The sequence below is a fragment of the Canis lupus genome, chromosome 12, assembly GCF_003254725.2.
Source record: "Canis lupus dingo isolate Sandy chromosome 12, ASM325472v2, whole genome shotgun sequence".
Classification (NCBI taxonomy): domain Eukaryota; kingdom Metazoa; phylum Chordata; class Mammalia; order Carnivora; family Canidae; genus Canis; species Canis lupus.
In genome coordinates, this window is record NC_064254.1 from 17,457,198 (window position 1) to 17,478,187 (window position 20,990).

A 20,990-nucleotide genomic window follows, 5' to 3' on the forward strand; every position below is an offset into this window, starting at 1 on the left:
CATGGATTTTATTTTCTGGTGCTCAAGTCAATACAATACTAAATCAAAGAATGGGACTAGTCAGATATTTTTTAGGTAAAGTTTAATTTTTAAAATAGACTTTAATAAGAAATACTTCAAATAAATATCATGACTTTAAAATAATATCATTGTCTAGAGTTTCTGATGATGAATTAAACATATGGAGTTTTTAAGGATATATATGTTTTGATTTTTAAAGAAACTATATACACTTAGAGCATCACAAAATTCTTATAAGTCAGGTATTTTAATGTAAAGCTTTCAGGAAAGCACATATCAAATGTTGAAATAAATTGAAGACATGGTTTTATTCTCTGATCATCATTGAAAGTCTATTTTAGAAAGAAAGTTAACACAAAAAACAGGATGTTACATAGATTGTTGCTTCTTTTCCAAACACTTCTCAATATCATCAAGCACTTGAACGGCAGCCTTTGGAATTCGAGTCCCAGGACCAAATACATTGGAAACTCCAACTTCAAATAGAAACTCATAATCCTGTTGAAAGAATTTATTTAATTAAAGAAGAGACAATATTTTTAATTTCAAGGAAATGAAACTAGGGCAGTAATTACTGATGCCCCCAGCTTTCTCAACTGGTATACTATTCATATTTGAAGCTAAAAAATTTTTCCTTCCCTGGAAGTGCTAATAATAACCACTTGTACCCATTTTCCAAATACCCCAGTGTTTGATATGTGGTAGGAAACATGGCCCACTGAGCAAGAAGTTCTATGCCCCAAATCATATAATTTTCTTTTGCCTTGATTTTCACTACTTGTAATTATTTGTGTTAAATTTAGTATCACATTATAGGTTTGCATTATAAGGCTATTTATTTCCTCTAAGATATTTTGTCTACAGCTAGTGAATGCTAATACTTTTGGGGGGTGTTTTGTTTTAATTTTTTTTTTGCATATAGTTGACATACAGTGTTACACGATTTCAGGTGTACAACACAGTGATTCAAGTTTATACATTAGGTTTTGCTCACCACAAGTGCAGCTACCATCTGTCATGTTACATTGCTATCACAAGATCATTGACTATATTCCTTATGCTGTCTTTTATTTGCATGACTTTTTCATTCCTTAACTAAAAGCCTGTCTTTCCCACTCCCTTTTACACCCTCCCCTCTGGCAACCATCCGTTTGTTTTGTATTTATAGGTCTGATTCTGTTTTTTGTTTATTCCCTTATTTTTTTAAATTCCACTTATATCTGAAATCATGTGGTATTTGTCTTTCTCAGTCTGACTTACTCCACTTAGCATAACATCCTCTAGGTCCATCCATGTTGTCACAAATGGCACAATCTCATCTTTTTTACAGCTGTGTAATAGTCCGTGTTATACACACACACACACACACACACCTTCTTTATCATTTGGTCTACAGACTGACACTTAGGTTGCTTCCATATCTTGGCTATTATAAATGATGTTGCAATAAACAGAGGAGTGCACATATTTTTTTGAATTTGTGGGGTTTTTTTCTTTGGGTGAATAGTGGTACTTTGAATTTTGCTTCATGATGAAATTAGATTTTCTATAAATGAAGATTAGTTCATTTAAAAAAAAATTTCTCTCTTGTTTCCGCTGCTGTTTGTCAGTTTATTTTAAACACAAAGTTTGAGTGAGAAGATTCCCAGGACACAAATACTGCTCCAGGATGTATTCGGTTTAAAAATGAAGGTACCTGTAGCTATAATATTAAGTTTTAAGACAGGCTGTAAATCCCTGATCCTTATCGACTAGGGTGATCATATGGTTTTGTGGTTATTATTATAGCACCCTCTTTATTTTTATGAGTCTTTCTTTTTTCTATTGATGTATAATTGACATTTAACACATTAGCTCTAGGTATACAACATAATGATTTGATATTTGTATATATATTGAAAAATGATCACCACAGTAAGTCCAGTTAACATCCATCAAAAAGTCACAAAACTTAAAAAAAAAAAAAGTTACAAAACTTGTGTATCTGTGTTGAGAACTTTTAAGATTTACTCTTAGTAAGTATCAAATATATGATGCAGCATTATTAACTACAGTGTAACATTATATTCCTATGACTTATTTATTTTCATAACTGAAAGTTTGTACCTTTTGACTAAGTTCATTTGTTTTGCCCATCCCCTGCCTCCTGCCTCTGGTAAGCACCAATTTGTTCCCTGTATATGAGTTTGGGTTTCTGTGGGAGTTGTTTTGTTTTTAAGATTCCACATATAAGTGAGATCACATGGTATTTATTTTTCTCGGTCTGACTTATTTCACTTAGCATAATGCCCTCAAGTTCCATCCATATAGTCACAAATGGCAAAATTTCCTACTTTTTTATGACCAAATAATATTCCATTATGTATATATACCTATCTTCTTTATCAATTCATCCATTACTGGACACTTAGGTTGTTTCCACCTCTTGGCTATTGTAACTAATACATGAACAAACATAGGGGTGCATATTATCTTTTTGAGTCAGCGATTTCATTTTCTTCAGATAAATACCCAGAAGTAGAATTACTGGATTACATGGTAGTTCTATTTTTAATGTGAGAAACCTCTGTACTGTTTTCCATAGTGGCTGCATCAGTTTAGATTCCCACCAACAGTACACAAAGGTTCCCTTTTTCCACATCATCACTAATACTTGTTATCTCTTGCCTTTTTGATAATAGCTATTCTAATAGGTGTGAAATAACAGCTCATTGTGGGGTTTTTTTTTCATTGTGGTTTTGATTTGCATTTCCCTAATGCATCTTTTCATGTACCTGTCAGCATCTGTATATGTTCTTTGGAAAATGTCTATTCAGGTCCCCAGCATCTGTATATGTTCTTTGGAAAATGTCTATTCAGGTCCTCTGCCCATTTTTTAGACTTTTTCAACACCTTTTTAAAAGCCCTATATTTATTCTTGAAGTCACATTTAGATGATGAATATGTGGTCATGCCAATTATCCTCCAACTACTTTTTTTTCCTGTCTTTAATATTTCCTTGTAATATTCTTGTAAATACTATATCCTGGCAATGACACTTAACACATCTTACTGAACTTTTCTCCTAAGTCTGAACATATTTTTTTCTTTTTTTTTAAGATTTTTTTTATTTTGCGATGCCTGGGTAGCTAAGTTAGTTAAGTATCTGCCTTTGGCTAGGTCATGATTCTGGAAGCCTGGGATCAAGCCCTATGTCAGGCTCCCTATTCACCCTTCTCCCTCTCCCTCTGCCCCTTCCCCTGCTCATGCTCTCTCTCTCTCCTACTCACTTTCTAATAAATAAAATCTTAAAAAAAAAAAACTGATTTTTTTTTTGGTAAGTAATCTCTACACCCAACGTGCAGTTCAAACTCACAACTCTGAGATCAAGAATCACATGCTCTACCACTACCTGAGCCAGCCAGGCATCCCCTAAGTCTGAACTTCTAAAGTCAGAGAACATTTCTAATCATTTTTATAACCTCAACATTTGACACATTAAAAACACCTCAAGCATGTCATTATTCCTGGGCAGGTGCTATAGATTTAAGATTTCATAAGAAAACAATGAAATAATAAATTGGGGATGGTCAAATTGATAGGTTATCTCTTCTATCTTTCCTAATAATTCTATATATCATTTGCTCTGATCCCTGACTTACGTATTTGAAACGGAAGACTTATCTGGGAAAGGATGGAAATTTTGCAAATGGGGAAAGGGTTCTAGATCTACCTAAGCCTTATAAAATGTACTTTAGGGATCCCTGGGTGGCGCAGCGGTTTGTCGCCTGCCTTTGGCCCAGGGTGCGATCCTGGAGACCCGGGATCAAATCTCATATCGGGCTCCCGGTGCATGAAGCCTGCTTCTCCCTCTGCCTGTGTCTCTGCCTCTCTCTCTCTCTCTCTCTCTCTCTCTGTGACTACCATAAATAAATAAATTTAAAAAAATAAAAAAATAAAATAAATAAAATAAAATGTACTTTAGTGAGCAGATAAAATGTTGGAAACAAGTAACTCTAAATAAAGGATACACAGGTATTCTTTGTACTATTTTCATTTTGTATCTTACTATTAGTTTGAAATTATTTTCAAATAAAAACTTATTTCAAAACATCGTCTACTGAGCTGGCCAGGCATATAATCATAGTGTCTACTACATAAAATAAGTAAGCATCATGGGGCTGCTAACCTTGCCGAAAATATTTGGAAACCACTGCGTTGAAGAAGGTCAGAAGTTCCAGACTGTAGTTAACACACACTGGTGAGGACAGATCATATTTATTTAATTGAGCTGCAGAATCTCTAAGCTTCACGATGGCAGTGGCAAAATCTGTTTTGATTAACCACCATATATTAGTGATTCCTAATTTGAAATCTAAATGACTTTCAGCTGAGTAATAGTGCTATTTTATATACTTACTGCAAACAAATAATGCGAAAAATGCATAGGTGGTGACTGCTACAATTATAAAGGATACTCATATTAACACACAAGTGTGTCATTATTGAAAATAATCTTTAGTCTTTAAACTCACAGGGAAAAAAGTATGGAAAACATTTACAGATGCTTTGAGTAATTCAAATATCCATATCCAGAGGGTTAATACAACTTGTGTAAAATGTGTTTCTTGAAAATGTCAGCTCATTTAGATAGCAAGCCTGTGTTTTTTCTCAACTCATATTGCAATTCCAATATTTTGTGCAGCCTAATTATTTTAGTTCTTAAATTTTAACATGTCTAAGAGCTTAGACAGTATAGATTCTAAAACTGCAATACAAATAAAAGTTTCCATAGACAGACAATAAAGAATAAAAGCCCTTTCAAAAGCCCATATAGTAAAGTATATTTGTGAAAATAATAAGCAAATATGTTTAGAAAAGCAGTTTTCTGTTGACTATATCACCATAAGTATTATGTTGCTAGAAAGAATAAATAATATAATTTGGTTGCTAGCCCCACATTATTATAAACCTCACAATTTCATACATATATTTTCTGATTTCCTAAGTAGTATATAAGTCACTATTTTATATTCTGAATGGTATAAAAGAAAAAATTTTAGACTTAGACATAAGATCACATTTCAATGATAGGTTCCTACTATAGGGGAGGGGTCTTAGCATCCATCAATCTCATTTAGAGCAATCTCATATATACTTCTACTTTTTCTATTCTCAGTAGAAAAAGAAAACTTGATATAATTGAAAACTGGATTGGAAATAGAACAAATTTGTATCTTAACTAATTATTTTAAATGACAGGTAAGGTAATATGTGGAAGGTATCACCCCATCCCATCAATAAATTAACTGATTGTCAACTAGCATTCATTTCTCCTTTTCTAAGAGGATCCACATTTTTATTCAAGAATCCACCTCTTCTCCAATCAGGGAAAATTCAAACTATTGACTTTTCAGGGCTGGCTGATTCCATTTCTGGATTACGATATTTTTAGCTCTAAGAAAACTATACCCCAATCAAATTAGTTTTAATGAAGAAGATATTCTGCAAAACCATGTAACTGAAACAGCTCTGAGTTAGGGCAACATCCATGGATGGAAACATGGAAGAAATGAATAAGGTAAGCTACTCTAAACCAATAGAAGCATGTGCTGCTGACTGGTTAACCAAAGGACTCACTTCATTACCAAGACAAAGAGTGTTCCTATATCTGTGCTTGAGGGTTGATACATGCACTGGTGTGTTCATCATTCTTCTCTCTTCTAGCTGTGAGATTTTATTACTTTTATCCTGTTCCTTTTCCATCATTCTTTATTGAATATGAAGAAAGTATATATCTAGGTTACTAATTTGCAAAGAGGTAATTCCCTCATAAAAGCTTTATAAATTGTTAAATTTGGGGATCCCTGGGTGGCTCAGCGGTTTGGCGCCTGCCTTTGGCCCAGGGCGCGATCCTGGAGTCCCGGGATCGAGTCCCGTGTCGGGCTCCCGGTGCATGGAGCCTGCTTCTCCCTCCTCCTGTGTCTCTGCCTCTCTCTCTCTCTCTCTCTCTTATAAATAAATAAATAAATCTTTAAAAAAAATAAAAATAAAAATAAATTGTTAAATTAAATTATATATAATGAATTATAATATAGCTTGAATAGAAAACAACATCCCGATCAAATCAAATGTGGGAATTCTCTAAGCACAGAGCCCTGAACTCTACATAGCACTCTACATAGCTTGCCCATGAAGCAGGCTCTGTTTTGTAGTTAGCTTTCTAATCACAGGTGCTCACTAACAGGCCCAAAGGCAGAGTAGGAAACAAGCATCTTGCCCAAGAGCAAACATCCCTTGCTAGAGGGATGCAACTTTCTCTCCAACCCATGCCTCTCACATCCATCTTTGCCCCAGTTCTTTGAAACATCTTATGTAATTGGGAAACACTTGGGAGGTTTTGCTAGAATAAAGAAAAAAAAAAAAAAAAAAAAAAGAAAGAAAGAAAGAAAACAACATCCCCCACATTTTTAGTAAAATTTACTTTGTAAAATCACCAGGAAATAATTTAGATCAAAATCTATATCAAATTTATCTTTAGTAAACATATACAGTAAATTAGAAACTAAATATAAACTAATATTACTCAGAATTCCCATTACAGTACTAGAAAAATACAGAATACAGGAGATGAACAATACCTGTGGTGGTATCACCCCTCCACACATGACAAGAATATCTGGCCGTCCGAGGGAGTTAAGTTCTTTGATGAGTTCAGGAACAAGGGTTTTATGACCAGCAGCGAGTGTGCTCACACCCACAGCATGAACATCTGCATCCACAGCCTGCTGGGCCACTTCACGGGGAGTCTAAAATAATCAGAAGGTCAAGAAACAAATCATCATTTATTCCAAAAAGTATTTTAAGACTGTTACCTACTTAACTGGCATTCCAAGGTTTTCCTCATTAAAAATCTTGAAGTGAATAACTTCAAATTTCATCATTCTCAAATCATAAATACCAACTCATCCAATTGATAAAATAAACACTAGTGCTATATTTGCTTCTAGCCCTAGAATTTATCAATTAGATTTAAGTTACACCAAAATATAGTTCCCAAAAAACCTTAGATAAGAAATATAGACAAAATATATTATCTTTCCATGTTACAATTTTTGAAAACTACATCTGTTGTCTTATCAACATTTATTGAATGGTTGAGCAGTACAAGACAACACATTATATAGTATCTATGAAGTAAAAGACTAAACATAAAATTCAATATGAAAAGTGAATCTTCAGTTTTAAAATAGAATGGGAAAGAGTTATGTTAGCAAGATGGCACACTAGGAAGCTCCAGGACCTCGGTCTCCCATGAAGACACTGAACAACGTACAAATCAAAATAACATGAGAACTCTAGAAACCAGTGAAGGGACTACAACATCTTGGCAAATACATAAACAAGAAAGGAATGGTGCCAGTATGATTGTTCTTCATTATTAACTGGATTTAACCAGTATGAAATACAGAATCATAAAGGATATTTTCAAGTATTCAATTATGTACTGAGTTACCCAGAATCATATTCATTTTCTGGAATGAGTCTATACCATTTGCTTTGATCATGTGCATGTATTCAAATCACTTCATATAAAAGATACCTACAAGCTTCTCATTGTAAATATACTGTAATTTGAGAAACTTGGAAAGGAAAAGGTTATCTCAAAAACCACTGAACAATCATAAGCTCAAAAAATTATCAAAATCTGAAAATTTCCTTAATTTGGGAGTATTTTAAGGCTCATAATTTCAGTGTGAAAACAAAAGATTCTATGTTCTCAGTAATGGAGCCACATTTAAGATCTTTAGGTAAAACACACAGCGTATTGGTAAAACCTTCAGTCTGGTGAAAAATATAACCTATGAAATTAAAACCTTTAAGAAAATGTGCATATTCTTGGTATTAAGAAATTTAATTGTTATATGCATGATTGGTCATTCACATCATCCATGTTATAAAATTTATTAGATTAAAATTCCATTTAAACAAATTCAGTTCCATGCTTTATGCTTATACACATTAAATTGAATTTTGTGTTCAAATGTTGAACATCTTAAAACTTCAAATTTAATTTTAATTAAATCAGACACAGAACTGTAAGAAAGTACCTTCACCCACAGATAAGTTTTCTTTTTTTTTAAGGACAAAGTATTATGTTAACAAAGTTGGTAGTACTAAAAGGTAAATTATATTTTTATAGATGGCATTTAATGGGGAAATGAACCTACAGCTCTTTGAAAAATTCTTGCAAATGCCAATGGATGACAATTGTTTTTAATTACTTTTATTTTATATAAAAAAATATTTCCCAAAAGCTACTGACTAAATATCAGGAATTATTATATTTGGTCATTATTTAAAACAAAGGAGCACCTAGGTGGCTTAGTCAGTTAAGTGTTGGAGTCTTGATTTCAGCTCAGCTCATGATCTCAGGGTCCTGGGATCAAGACCCATGTTGGGCTCCCACTGAGTGAGGCACCTGCTTGTCTCCCTCTCCCTCTGCCCTTCCCTCCTGTCTCTCTCCCCCTCCCTAAAACAAACAAATAGGCAAACAAAAAGCTAACATAAAAGGGTGGTAGAATAGAAGTAAAAAACTAGAATGGGAAAGTATTCAACTCAAAGGAAGAATGAAAGCAATCTATTTATTTAGTCTAAAATATATTTGAGATTCTTAACAAAATCTAGCTTAAATGCATTTATGAATTTACCTACCAACACAGCTCAAGGATGTATCTATCTCCTGAAGTTCAGGCTAACTCTTCATAGTAAAAACTTCTTCTAGACTCTCTAATAGTAGTATTTAAAAATTCAAAAGGGAAAACTTACAAATTCTACAAAGGGCCGCCCTCTTCAGGAAAGTTTACTTTTTTGCTGGTGAAAAGTCTTCACCTTAGTTGACCCATCTGCAGTGTGGAATAACAGACTTTCCTTTTCATTGAAACTCTTTCTTCCTCAGTTTTTTATCTCACTCCTCACTCCATTCCCTTTCCCTTCTTTGCTGCCTCCTTTTCTTTTTCCTTTTAATGTTCAAGTTCTCATCTCAAATACATTCTTAGTGGGAAGTTAAATCAGTTTCCATGGCTTTATGTACCATTTACACATTGATAAGTCTGAAAATCTTATTTATTATGGAGGCCTCTCTTCTATGCTCCAGACATGCATATAAACTCACATGGTCATCTTCACCTGAGTGTTCTGTAAGCCAGTTCTCTTAAGCCTGCCTCCTTATCTGTAAATAGCCCTCTCTTTAAATTTTCTTCACAATCTTAGCTGACTTCTGCTAACCCTGACACTGCTTCAGTTAAGGCCTGCCTTGCTTCTCACTCAGATTACTGAACTACTTAACTGGATTCTTTGCACCTAGTCATGGCTCTTCTCAATCCACTTCAGAAAGTGATTTTCCGTGCTCGCTTCGGCAGCACATATACTAAAATTAGAAAGTGATTTTCCTGGAAAGTGAGCTTTCTAAAGTATACATTTGATTGTCACTCTGACTAAACACCTTTGGGATAATGTTCAAACTTCTCAGAATGGCATATAAGGCTCTTCATCTTAATCTACATACCATCCCAAGCTCTGTATTCTAACTGTACTAAACTTCTTACAGTTTCCTGAAGACATCATGCCTTCATGGTTCTGTACCTCTGCTCAAGCCAACTCTTCTTCTTAGCATGCCCTTCCCTGCCTTGCTCTCCAGGCTTCTGAAGGGCACAGCTCACCTATAAGTTCCAGGACACTTGGACAAGTTCCTTGTTCAAACTTCAATTACAGTGATTATTATTCTGCTATGATTACTGATAAGTAAATCTCTTTCTGTTCAGAGTCTGTAACCTCCCTGAAGACAAAAATCATATCTTACTCAACTCTGAACCTAGCATTTGATAGATGATCAATAGGTATATAGTGGATAAAGCTTTTTAATATAAAAGTTATTACAATGTACTCAACCAAAGATATTTTGTAAAGAATGACTGTTGTATCACTCTATAGAGGATTTCAGCTTCATTTACTTCCAACAAATTAACTTGCTGAATCAAATATTTTGTGATTAAATAAACTACTACTAGAGAATAACAAGAATAGAAATCTAATTATGAATTCCGCTCTCACTGTGATGTTTGATTTCCCTTTCAAAACACTTTCCACCAATCCATTATGGGCTATCTTTCCCATAAATTATTAGTCAAATCTCAATAAATGATACAATAAGACCTCTGAAAATAACCTACAGTTTCAGAAGCCTAGTAACAATTTTAGTTACTGATACTGATTTTACAAAGTTTTAGAAACACGTACATTAACATAAATTACATTACTTTCCTATTTCTGCCATAATTAACTGGATTATATGCATTTAAAAATAGATTGGGGAATTTTGCTGAACTCATCTTCTTTTATAACTTGAAAAATATTGTCACGGTTTATCATCTTAATATTATTTTTTCTGAATTTAAGTGATTTATGACCCTCTTTTTGAAACTCCAACAATTTTCAGTACCTGAAAAAGAGGACCTATGTCCACATCAAAACCAAGATCAGCAAATCCTGTAGCAATAACTTTTGCTCCTCTGTCATGTCCATCTTGTCCCATTTTTGCCACAAGAAGACGAGGTCTGCGGCCTTCGCGTTCCATAAATTTATTAACCCTAAGAACATTTTAAAATAGAACAGCTACTAAAAAGTAGTAATACTAAAATACAATGGTTATATAGCAATTGTCCAAAGGTAAGACATAAAAACTATAATTTATTAACAGCAAATCTTTCAAGTTTATTTAAAAACACCTTTTTACATCTGTTTACTCATATTTTGTGAATATCTCTATTTCAAATTGAGAATTCCATTAAGGCCTGGATATGCTTACCACCTTTCCCTTAAAGGAAAGTCTGAAAGATGGCACAGCCAATAAGCTCGTAACAATTGAGAAAATCACGGTGAAACACGATGAGGAAATGACAACTTTTCACCTTCTTAAGCCAGTCTCCAGAGTATAAGATACATAAATATTTAAATATAAACTAAAAGGTGCCTTTCAGAGTTATTTATAAAAATGTGACTCACTAGTTGTTTTGAACTGTCCGTATCTCACTTACCCATCACAAGTGTGAACTCCTCCAAGCTGAAAGCAATGTGGTGCCTTCTAATGACAGTTAATCAGAATATCTGCTAGCTTAAATCAATAAATTTACACCCCATGTGAAAAAGTACTACATTTGTTTTTTTTTTAAGAGAAAAAAATTTCCATTTTGATGACTTTCACCTTGGATGTTTTGATATTTATAACTAGTGACATAAAAAGAGGGAAATTTATTACAAAGGTTGAGAAGAACAATCATCAGAAAGCTACATACCTGGGAAGTATGAAAAATTTATATTAATTTTAATGTCCTAATCATGTTTGACAGTGTTACCTACTGTCAGTCAAGAGAGTTTGATTTTAATTTATGTATAGATGGCACAAAATACTTATTTTCAAACAGGAAAATTATTTTATAATTATAATTATTTCAGCAATTAAACAATTTGAATAAACTTAGGAAATGTATACTGTAGTAAGGAAACTAAAATATAAGTACCCAGGGGATATGAAGCAGTATCAATGTTAATTAGACAAACATTTGTTTTATTTATATTTATATATATATATATTTTTTTTTTTTTTTTTTACATTTTATTTATTTATTTGCAAAAGAGAGAGCTCACAGAGGGAAAGGAAGAAACAGACTCTTGGCTGACCAGAGGGCCCCACATGAGGCTTGATCCCAGGACCTTGTGATCATGATCTGAGCAGAAGGCAGATGTTTAACCAACTGAGCCACCCAGGTGCCCACAAACATTTGTTTTAAATGAGAAATACCTAAAGGGAACTATGGTGAAAATTCAAAATATTACATTAGTAAAACTACAGACTAACAGGACAGTCGATTCAAATGTTTTCCAAATGGTGTGTGAGAAAATTAAGCCTGTAGCTGACTCATGGGTATTAAGTTAATAAAAAAGACATTCTGGTTAAAGAAATCTCACATATTACCTCTTGATAGCAAATGTTATTTCTTTACTTTCTCCAAATTCCTGGCGATAGGCTCCACTCACCATACGATCATTAGCTTTATGTTCACCAAACACCTTTTTCATAGCATCTGTGATTTCTCCAACTGTACATCTAAAATATTAAAATAATAAAGGCGCTATTAACATCATCATTGAGACAAAAGTACTTACTTTAATACTTAATATAATTAGACATATTTTATTACCTAAGTAAAAAATAGGCTATCAAAAATCTTATGCTATTTGTCTTTCTCTGATTGACTTATTTTGCTTAAATAAGAATGCTTTTTTACTGCATTGATAAAAGTCTCTCTCCTCAGAATACTTATGAAAAATAATTCTGGAAGCCTCTATACATAGCAATATCTTTTTAACAACTGTTAACTAAAAAATGACTAAATGATTTAAAAACTGTAAGTAGATAAGCATGTAAAGGTTACATGAATAATTCACCAAATACAATTTGGCAATACAAATAGGCAAAGAAAGCAAGATTCCCACTGATACTTTTTTTTTTTTTTTTTTTGAGAGAGAGAGAGAGAGAGCATGAGCAAGGGGAGGGGCAGAGGGGGAGAGAGGATCCTAAACAGACTCCAGGCCCAGTGCGGAGCCAAACTTGGGGCTTGATCTCACAACCCTAAGATCATGATAGGTCAGCTGAAATCAAGAGTTGGACACTTAACCACCTGAGCCACCCAGACACCCCTCCTGCTGATACATTTTGATAGGAAGTAGGTCTTTTAGCATATTCCATCCATTTGTTTATTCATTCAACATTGATTGAATGCCGAATATGGGCCAACCAAGGTAAGTGCTAGACATATGGTGATAAATGAGACTGGGGTTGATCTTATAGAACTTATCTTTTAATCAGGGGACACAGATAATACACAGGCACACAAATGAATTAATAAGAATTTCATATGATAATAAGCACTTTGAACACACTGAAACAGGTGAAAGAGGGTCTCTGGGGAAGCTATTCTAAAGATAATGAAGATATTAAGATACAACTTTTCAACTAAGACCTAAATGATTTGAGAAGGAGAAACTCAAGGGAACATAAGGGGGAAAACTATTTGAAAAAGAAAGTACTAAATGCAAAAATTCTGAGAGGTAGAAAAACATGTTCTTTGCTCTAAAACTAGAAAGAAGGACACTGGGAACACAGCATCATGAAGGAAATAGAATAAGATGAAGTCACAGATACAGGTCAGAATCATATCTCACACAATCTTGCAGGCCGTGGTAAGATTAGATTTTAATTTTATTTATTTATTTATTTATTTTAGATTTTAATTCAAAAGCCATGGGAGACCATTGCAGGACTTTAGCAGAGAAGTCTTATTTCTTTTAAGAAATTAAAACTGGAAAAAAAAATACACACACACAAACCCAACCCATATACTATGTATTTACTCTATCCCTTAAGCACTTAAAACAACATGTTAAAAAAAAAAGTTCATTATATTAGGCAATACGTAACAAAAGCAAAAATAATTCATTTAGTGACATCATATACTGGAAGAAATTTTTCTGTGGTTTACTTGCTTTTCTGCATGTCCTATTAGGCAAAGCATTGACTGCCCTTTATTTTCGACTATCTATTCAAAGATAACTACACAGTGAAAAGCTTTGGAAGACAGAGAAACCTTGTCTACCTCTGAAAAGAGAGTAGGTTTACTGTTAAAAATAAAAATGTCTCCCTATACTTGAAAGTACATCAAACTTCTCAATCTACAAATGAGTGACATGAATTCATTACAATAGTTTCAAATATCCTGGGTCATGGGGAAATACACAGTATTAATATACTTCACCCACTCTGGTGAGTAGATGGTAAAGGAGGCTTAGCTGCCTCCGAAGGGCTTCAGTGAGTTTTTTTGTTTTCACTTGCTGCAACTCTTAAAAGGCTGGTTCATCTTTTCTCATCTTTGAATACTTTTGACCCTTTCCCAAACCTTGTTAGAAAGCTTTAGTAACTAGTGGCTAAACAAAATTTAGCTGGTTGCACAGATCTGTTAATGAACTCAAATACAGAATCTGTTCACTGATTTTAAATACACCTTCAATAGCTCCACATGCATACAGAATAGCTCCACATGCTTACAGAAGAGTGGACCCTAGAGTATCATGAATAATGCTTTATCTGCTCAAACCCTGGTAATGACCAAGTATTGTAAATGCATAAAATGTCTTCAGGAACCCCACTGTTTGGCTAGCTGGCCACCTGGCTGCACTGTCCTGCAGCACACTGTGGCACATGGATTCCTGGGGTGCTCAGCATGCTACCTTTCATCCAATGAAGGAAATGGGAGAGCTTAAGCATCTTTCTTGCTCAGAAAGGTTTCATGATACCCCTGGAACCTACATGAATTCACTTATAATTCATTACCATCAAGCTGCTAAAATGACCAACCTTCAGCTTTTTCCTAGAGATGGGAAATGAGCACATGCACCTGAACAGTTCTCACTACCTTATTTTGCCAGTAACTGAATATGACAAAATCAATCACTTTTGCCCTGTTTTGTTCATTCATTTGTAGAAATGTTTAGAACTAAATTAGCTAGTTAATAATGATCTGAAGGTATTTTCCTTTGTAAGATGGGCTTTCTCAAAACCTGAGGACTGCATGCTTGTATATTTTAAATGTTAATGTTTCATTTTTAAATTTTATTTAAGAGGATTAAATCCTCTTAATGTTTACATGTTTAAAAAAATATGAATGCTGTAAGCGCACAGATATTTAAAGAAAATAAGAACTAACTTCATTTGAGTTTCCAATACTTTCTTTTAGGCTCACATGGTTTTTATAATCAACTTTTTTAAGTAACTACACTTTAAAAAGCTAAACTGGTCCACTTCTATTATTTGGAAATCTCCAAATTTCTTTTTTTTTTTTTTTTTAAGACTTTATCTATTTGTTCATGAGAGACATAAAGAGAGAGAGGCAGAGACACAGGCAGAGGGAGAAGTAGGCTCCATGCAGGGAGCCTGACGTGGGACTGGATTCCGAGTCTCCAGGATCATGCCCTGGGCTGAAGGCAACGCTAAACCACTGAGCCACCCAGGCTGCCTGGAAATCTCCAAATTTCAATATCCTCACCTTGCACGAGCTGCATCCACTGCAAGAGCCAGAATATTCCCATCTCCACTAGCAGCACATTCAGTCAGTGCAGAAAGACATCGTTCAGCCAAATCTTGATCTCTGATGGCTTTGACCTTATGAAAAAGTCAAGAAAAGGGACAATTTATGTGAATACCTAATAAAACAGAGATCAGGAAATTAGACATTGATATATATCACATAGAAATTGTTCCATAATCCTAAAACTCAAAAACAAAAGGAAAGACAAGGAGAGAATAAATGTATCCTAGGTCGGATACTCATTCAATTCATTCATTCATTCATTAAATAAACATTAAAGGGCTTCCTAAAATAATACTGAATTCTGGATAATTCTGATAAGTCAGAAACAAGCAGGGCAATAATAAAAAATAGATGGTGACTCTCCCATATAGTACATGCTACTTAGGCTTTACTAAGGTAACAGGACATTGAAAACAAGTAGATCTTTTATATGCATAATTTCAAAGGCACACTAAAGAATAAGAGTGACAAGGAAGAAAAAATAATAACAGGTTATAATTTAGAAAATATTTCAGTTACATGTTGTTTTCCTTAACTAATTAACAATATATTGGTAATAATATATCCGTGTATTGTTTTTCTTTATTCAAAAATAACCCAAAGAGGGGCACCTGGGGTTGGCTAAGTCAGTTATGTATCAGTCCTGTGATCTCAACTCAGGTCTTCATCTCTGAGTTTTGAGTTTAAGCCCTGTATTGGGTCTAAAAAATAATAAAGAAAGAAATCCAGAAGAGACAAGAGACAATGAAAAATAGCAAGAGAGTCAAAAAGACAATGAAAAGCATGGTCAAAAACTTTTCCTGTCAGGTCCTAGCTCTACTCTGCTTTACCAATAACCTGCCTAAACAAAGTTACATAAAATCCAATTTCTTACAAGTTTGCATCACCTATAAAAGACTAAAATATGATACTACTCAAGATGCTACTAAAATCTTGTATCTATACGCAGAAGTGGACCAGAAATCTTATATTAAGGGCAAGGAAAAACCCAACTCCATTATCATTATTGAATTTTTCTCTTGCTTGAAATAAAGTTTAACATCATTTATGGCAAATGAAACCCCTCAAATTATGAGGGTGCAGAGTTAACAAAAGCCTAAAGTATAAGAGAAGAGAAAAGGAGTTTTCCTAACATAATAAATATTCAGACTTTTGTGATGACTGAAAATAAAATGCTACATCCTAAATAGGACCTTTTAAAAAATGACAAAAATGTGAGAGAGGGGTCATTGTCTCCTGATTGAGGGTGAAAATGGAAATAATGTCATTAAACATCTGCCATTACTGGGCGCTATATTTTATGTTGGCAAATTGAATTTAAATTTTAAAAAATTAAATAAAAAAATAAATAACTGCCATTAACTATAATAGAAAAAAATAGAAGATGATAGTTGTGCATTCAGTTTCACTGAACAAACCCTATTAGATTCCTAAAGAATATCTAAACTGAGGAGGGGAAAAAGAAGTCAGATCTTAAATTTTCACAGGGAAATTAAACTGAGGAAAACCATTAAAGATCACTAAAGAATGTCAAGTCTCTTGCCTTAGAAATAAAAGTAAGTATAAAAGATAAAGAGCCCACCATAGCTTCATACAATAGAAATATATAGGTTGTTAACTGTAAGACCATGTTTTATCTTAGTATTTCATATACTTTGATTCATCTTGGCAAGAAATTGGAACTAAAGTAAGACAGAACTCTAGTTTCAATCAAAATAAATATATTTCATTTATAAACTGTATCTTACTTACAGCACCATCAAATATATTTGAATTAAAAAGAAACAGAAAGCAAATGATTCTTTCAGAGTAGTATCAGAAACCAGGGTCTGATCAGAAACAAATTATAGTGAGAAGTCCTGGGTTCAGATACTCTGAACTTAATTTGGTTTTGATTTTGAGTGAGTTACATAATCATTTAAGCCTTTGTTTTAATCTATAAATTATGGGAAGTATTATTATTATAGCAGTTTTTAATAGCAATATGTAAGTTTCACAGAGACAGCTGTCAAGATTTAAAACATGAGTGTTACAAATAAACCATGAAGTTCCAACAAATAAACCATGAAGGTCCAATTTTTCTAAAATAAATAAATAAATAAATAAATAAATAAATAAATAAATAAAACATGAGTGTTTAGTGTCAACAGACTTACATTTGAGTCTTGGTTGTTCAATTATTTATTCTGGTCAAGTTTCTCAAACTCAAACTTATCTTTAGTTTCCTTAACATTTTTTTTTTTAAGATTTCATTTATTTATTTGACAGAGAGAGAGAAAGCACAAGCAAGGGGTAGCACCAAGAAGAGGGAGAGAGAGAAGCAGACATCCCACCAAGCAGGGAGCCCAACAGGGGGCTCAATTCCAGGACACTGGGATCATGATCTGAGCCAAAGGCAGATGCTTAACCCATTGAGCCACCCAGGTGCCTTTAACTTTAAATTTCTTTAACTTTAAAATGTTGGGAAATAATGCCCACCTCATGTAGTTGTTATGAGGCTTAATAAGCACAACAATGTAGGGGCTTATACAGTGCCGAGAATATAGAAAGCACTCAAAAAACGATAGCTGTTATTACCTTCTTGAGTTTTTCAATTTGCTTGTTACGCACTGAAGTATTATCAATCGCCAGAACTTCCACAGATTCTTCTTTTTCCAATTGGTACTTATTTACTCCAACAATTATTTCAGAACCTATTAATTTCCCAGAGGAAAACAATATGTAGATAGTAATGCTCTGATCATCACTTACTTTCCCTATAAGCTTAATATTTTTACATAGTATTCTTAAATCCTAATAAAACTTCAATATAGATCAACAAATTATATCCCAATAAAATGAGAAGAGAGGGGAAAGAAAAGTTATGTATCAGAATCTCTGTAAGGGATTTTTGTTTTATTATTGTTATTTTATTATTCTCCCAAAGTTATTATTCTTCCCAGAGTTTCCTGATAAACACTTCTAACACTACAAAATTAAAATAATAATACCAGCAACATCAAGATTTAAAAGGGAGAAGATTAATATCCAATAGCATTTCTAATATATTCTTGAATTCTCTTATAACCCAATCACTTTTAACAAAAAATACTCTTAAAATTTAAAAGTAATAAAACAGAATTATAAAGATGTTTAGATGTTTCCTGAACATAGTAAGAATATATTTTGCCTCAAACTACCAGATTATTACTGTATCTAAAGACATCCTGCCACCCACCACTTCTCCTTATTTCCCTTATAGAACTCATCACAATCTATAATTATTTTGTTTACTTGGTCATTTTCTCTTACTAAAATGCAAGCTCTAAGGGTGCAGAGAGCATGTCTAACCTGTTCACAGGTGTATGCCCAGATATGGCATAGTGCCTCAAATACTAAATACTAAAAAAGTGTTGGCTGACTGAATAAATTAATACTCCAATGCAAGCATAATGACAATATCTTTAAAACGCTGAAGATATCCACCTACACACTATACACACACACACACACACACACACACACACACAATGGCATACCTCCACTCATACTCTACATACGCTTACCCATGTGCATCCATGCAAAAATACAAAGAGACAGATAGAGAGATAACAGAGATGAAACATTTTATCCAAGTTTCATTTTTCCATTATTTTTGTCTTATTAACTACATATATTATCTTCAAACAGAAATTAATATCTCTTTTTAAATACTAGATTCACATATAAATGTTTTCATTTTATCTTACCAGAGTCTATCCTTGCCTGCCTTCGGGCAGCACATTCTTCAATTCGAAGTTTAGGTATTCCTTCTGCTACAGCTTTGGCCATTCCACCCATCTCTTCAATTTCATCAATGAGCTAATATGAAAAACAGATTAGTAAAACTGGAAAAGAATATAAAGATATTTCTATAAACTATACAATAGTTACACTATATAATTACTGATATTAATAAAGTCATAAACTATTTTAGTGGCAAGTTTAATGTTTCATAAGAAAAGAATTAAGTTAATATCAAGAGCACTGATTAGAAGTTCTACAGAGTTAGGGGCATCTGGCTGCCTTATTTGGAGGGAGCATCCAACTCCTGATCTTGGGTTGGTGAGTCTGAGGCCCAAGCTGGGTGTAGAGATTACTTAAATGAATAAATAGAAACTATAAAAAACAGAAAGAAAGAAAAAGAAATTCCATACAGTTAACAATACACTATTGTGTATTTGAAAGTTGCTAAGATAGTAGATCTTAAAAGTTCTTATCACAGGAAAAAATTTTATAACTGTGAAGTATGGATATTAATGAAACTTATTCTGGTATTCACTTCACAATTCATAGATATATATACATATATGTATATCAAATCCTCATGTTGCATATCTTAACCTAACACAACATATGTCAATTACATCTCAACTAAAAGAAGAAATTATGTACTTAAAGTTACTGAAAAACAGAAAAACTAGGACGTAGAATATAGAAAACAGTCTTGTTAGTCTTGAGAGAAAACTAACATCAATTCTGTAATCTTATTTTTAGTTACACAAGTAAAATATTCATGATCACATGAATAAATACTCTTTAAAAATATATTCCAAAATGCAATTTTATTTTTGATTTGAGCAGCAGAGTAATGATATTACTCCATCTTTACCAATACTAGAAAATACCTAAACCTTTAATCACCGCCTCATACATACACAAGACAGTGGGAAAATAAATGCTGGAAGGGTATATGAGTTAGCAGAAAGGAACAAAGTTAAATTTGTTTTTTTCCTGAAGAATTCAAGAAATAAGAATTTGTGTTGGATTCAAAAGAAGCCAAAGCTAAGATAGGAAGCTAAAAAGAGGGGAATACTTTAGAATTTGCAACTACCTCTTTCCCATTCTGTCAAGAGAAAATGCCTTGAGGAAGTTTACTACCCGCAGAAAATGGACCAAAATTTACTTCTGCAGAAAAGCAATGGGCTATTAAACACCAAGTACAGAAAGAGGCAAGGATAAGATGTCTTGGTGAAATAAAAAGCTGCATTCTGAATAATAAGACTAAAGACAAAAGGCACATAGAGGAAACAGACAATACGGGATACAGAAGAAAACTTTAAAAAATATAATTACTATCCTCAGAAAAGAAGATTAGGTTCTGTATTAATGAAGCAAGTAGGATTAATATACAAAGGAGAAATTCAGAAAACAAAAATGAGCTTTTGAAAATTAAAAAAATGATATATGAATTTTAATATATAAGTAGAAATTTAAAGTTGATGACTCTTCAAGAACAGAAAACAGAATCTCATGGATGAGTTATATAACAGATAAGAACATCAGAGTATCTTTTAAGAAGGTCCTTATCCAATAACTAGGAGTTCCAGAAAGAGAAACCACAGAAAAATGGCAGGGAGGAAATTATCAAAAAAAGTAATACAAGACAATTTCCCAGAGCTATGAGAACACGAAAGTGGGCGAGATTAAAAAATGCCCACTGAAGGTCCAGTGCAATGTAGGAAAAAAATACATACACCAAAGTCCAGCAACTCAAAAAATAAAGAGATCCTAAAACTGTTAGAAATTTCCTGAGAGTGAAAATAGCATGAGATTTCAAACAGAAATAGTTGGAAGTTAGAATAAAAAGCTAGGATAAAAAGTAGATCAATGCTTATACACTCCCAAATGAAAATAATTTCAAACACAGACTATCTATCAAATCCTGAGTAGAGTGAAGACATTTTCAAACATCCAAAGTTTCATATATGTCATCTCCCAGTTACCACTTTTAAAGGAGGTTCCTATGAAGTGTGCTTCAAAATA

At 33.3% G+C, this 20,990-nt stretch overlaps 1 protein-coding gene across 5 annotated transcripts in view; it reads right to left on the reverse strand.

The window, feature by feature from the left end:
• Positions 1-249: 249 nt before the first annotated feature.
• Positions 250-20,990, reverse strand: part of MMUT (methylmalonyl-CoA mutase) — a 32,408-nt gene continuing 11,667 nt past the window's right edge. For 4 of the 5 annotated variants that reach the window (XM_025418982.3, XM_025418981.3, XM_035697590.2 and 1 more), the window contains exons 7-13: positions 18,935-19,046; positions 17,784-17,899; positions 15,162-15,277; positions 12,035-12,166; positions 10,502-10,649; positions 6,642-6,809; positions 250-519 (exon numbers count right to left, since the gene is read on the reverse strand). In XM_025418982.3, coding sequence (XP_025274767.1) covers positions 391-519; positions 6,642-6,809; positions 10,502-10,649; positions 12,035-12,166; positions 15,162-15,277; positions 17,784-17,899; positions 18,935-19,046 — 921 coding nt within the window. In that variant the 3' untranslated portion in view covers positions 250-390. Of the gene's footprint in view, positions 520-4,189; positions 4,331-6,641; positions 6,810-10,501; positions 10,650-12,034; positions 12,167-15,161; positions 15,278-17,783; positions 17,900-18,934; positions 19,047-20,990 lie in introns of all 5 variants that reach the window. The other variant, XR_004804144.2, reaches the window with a different exon arrangement.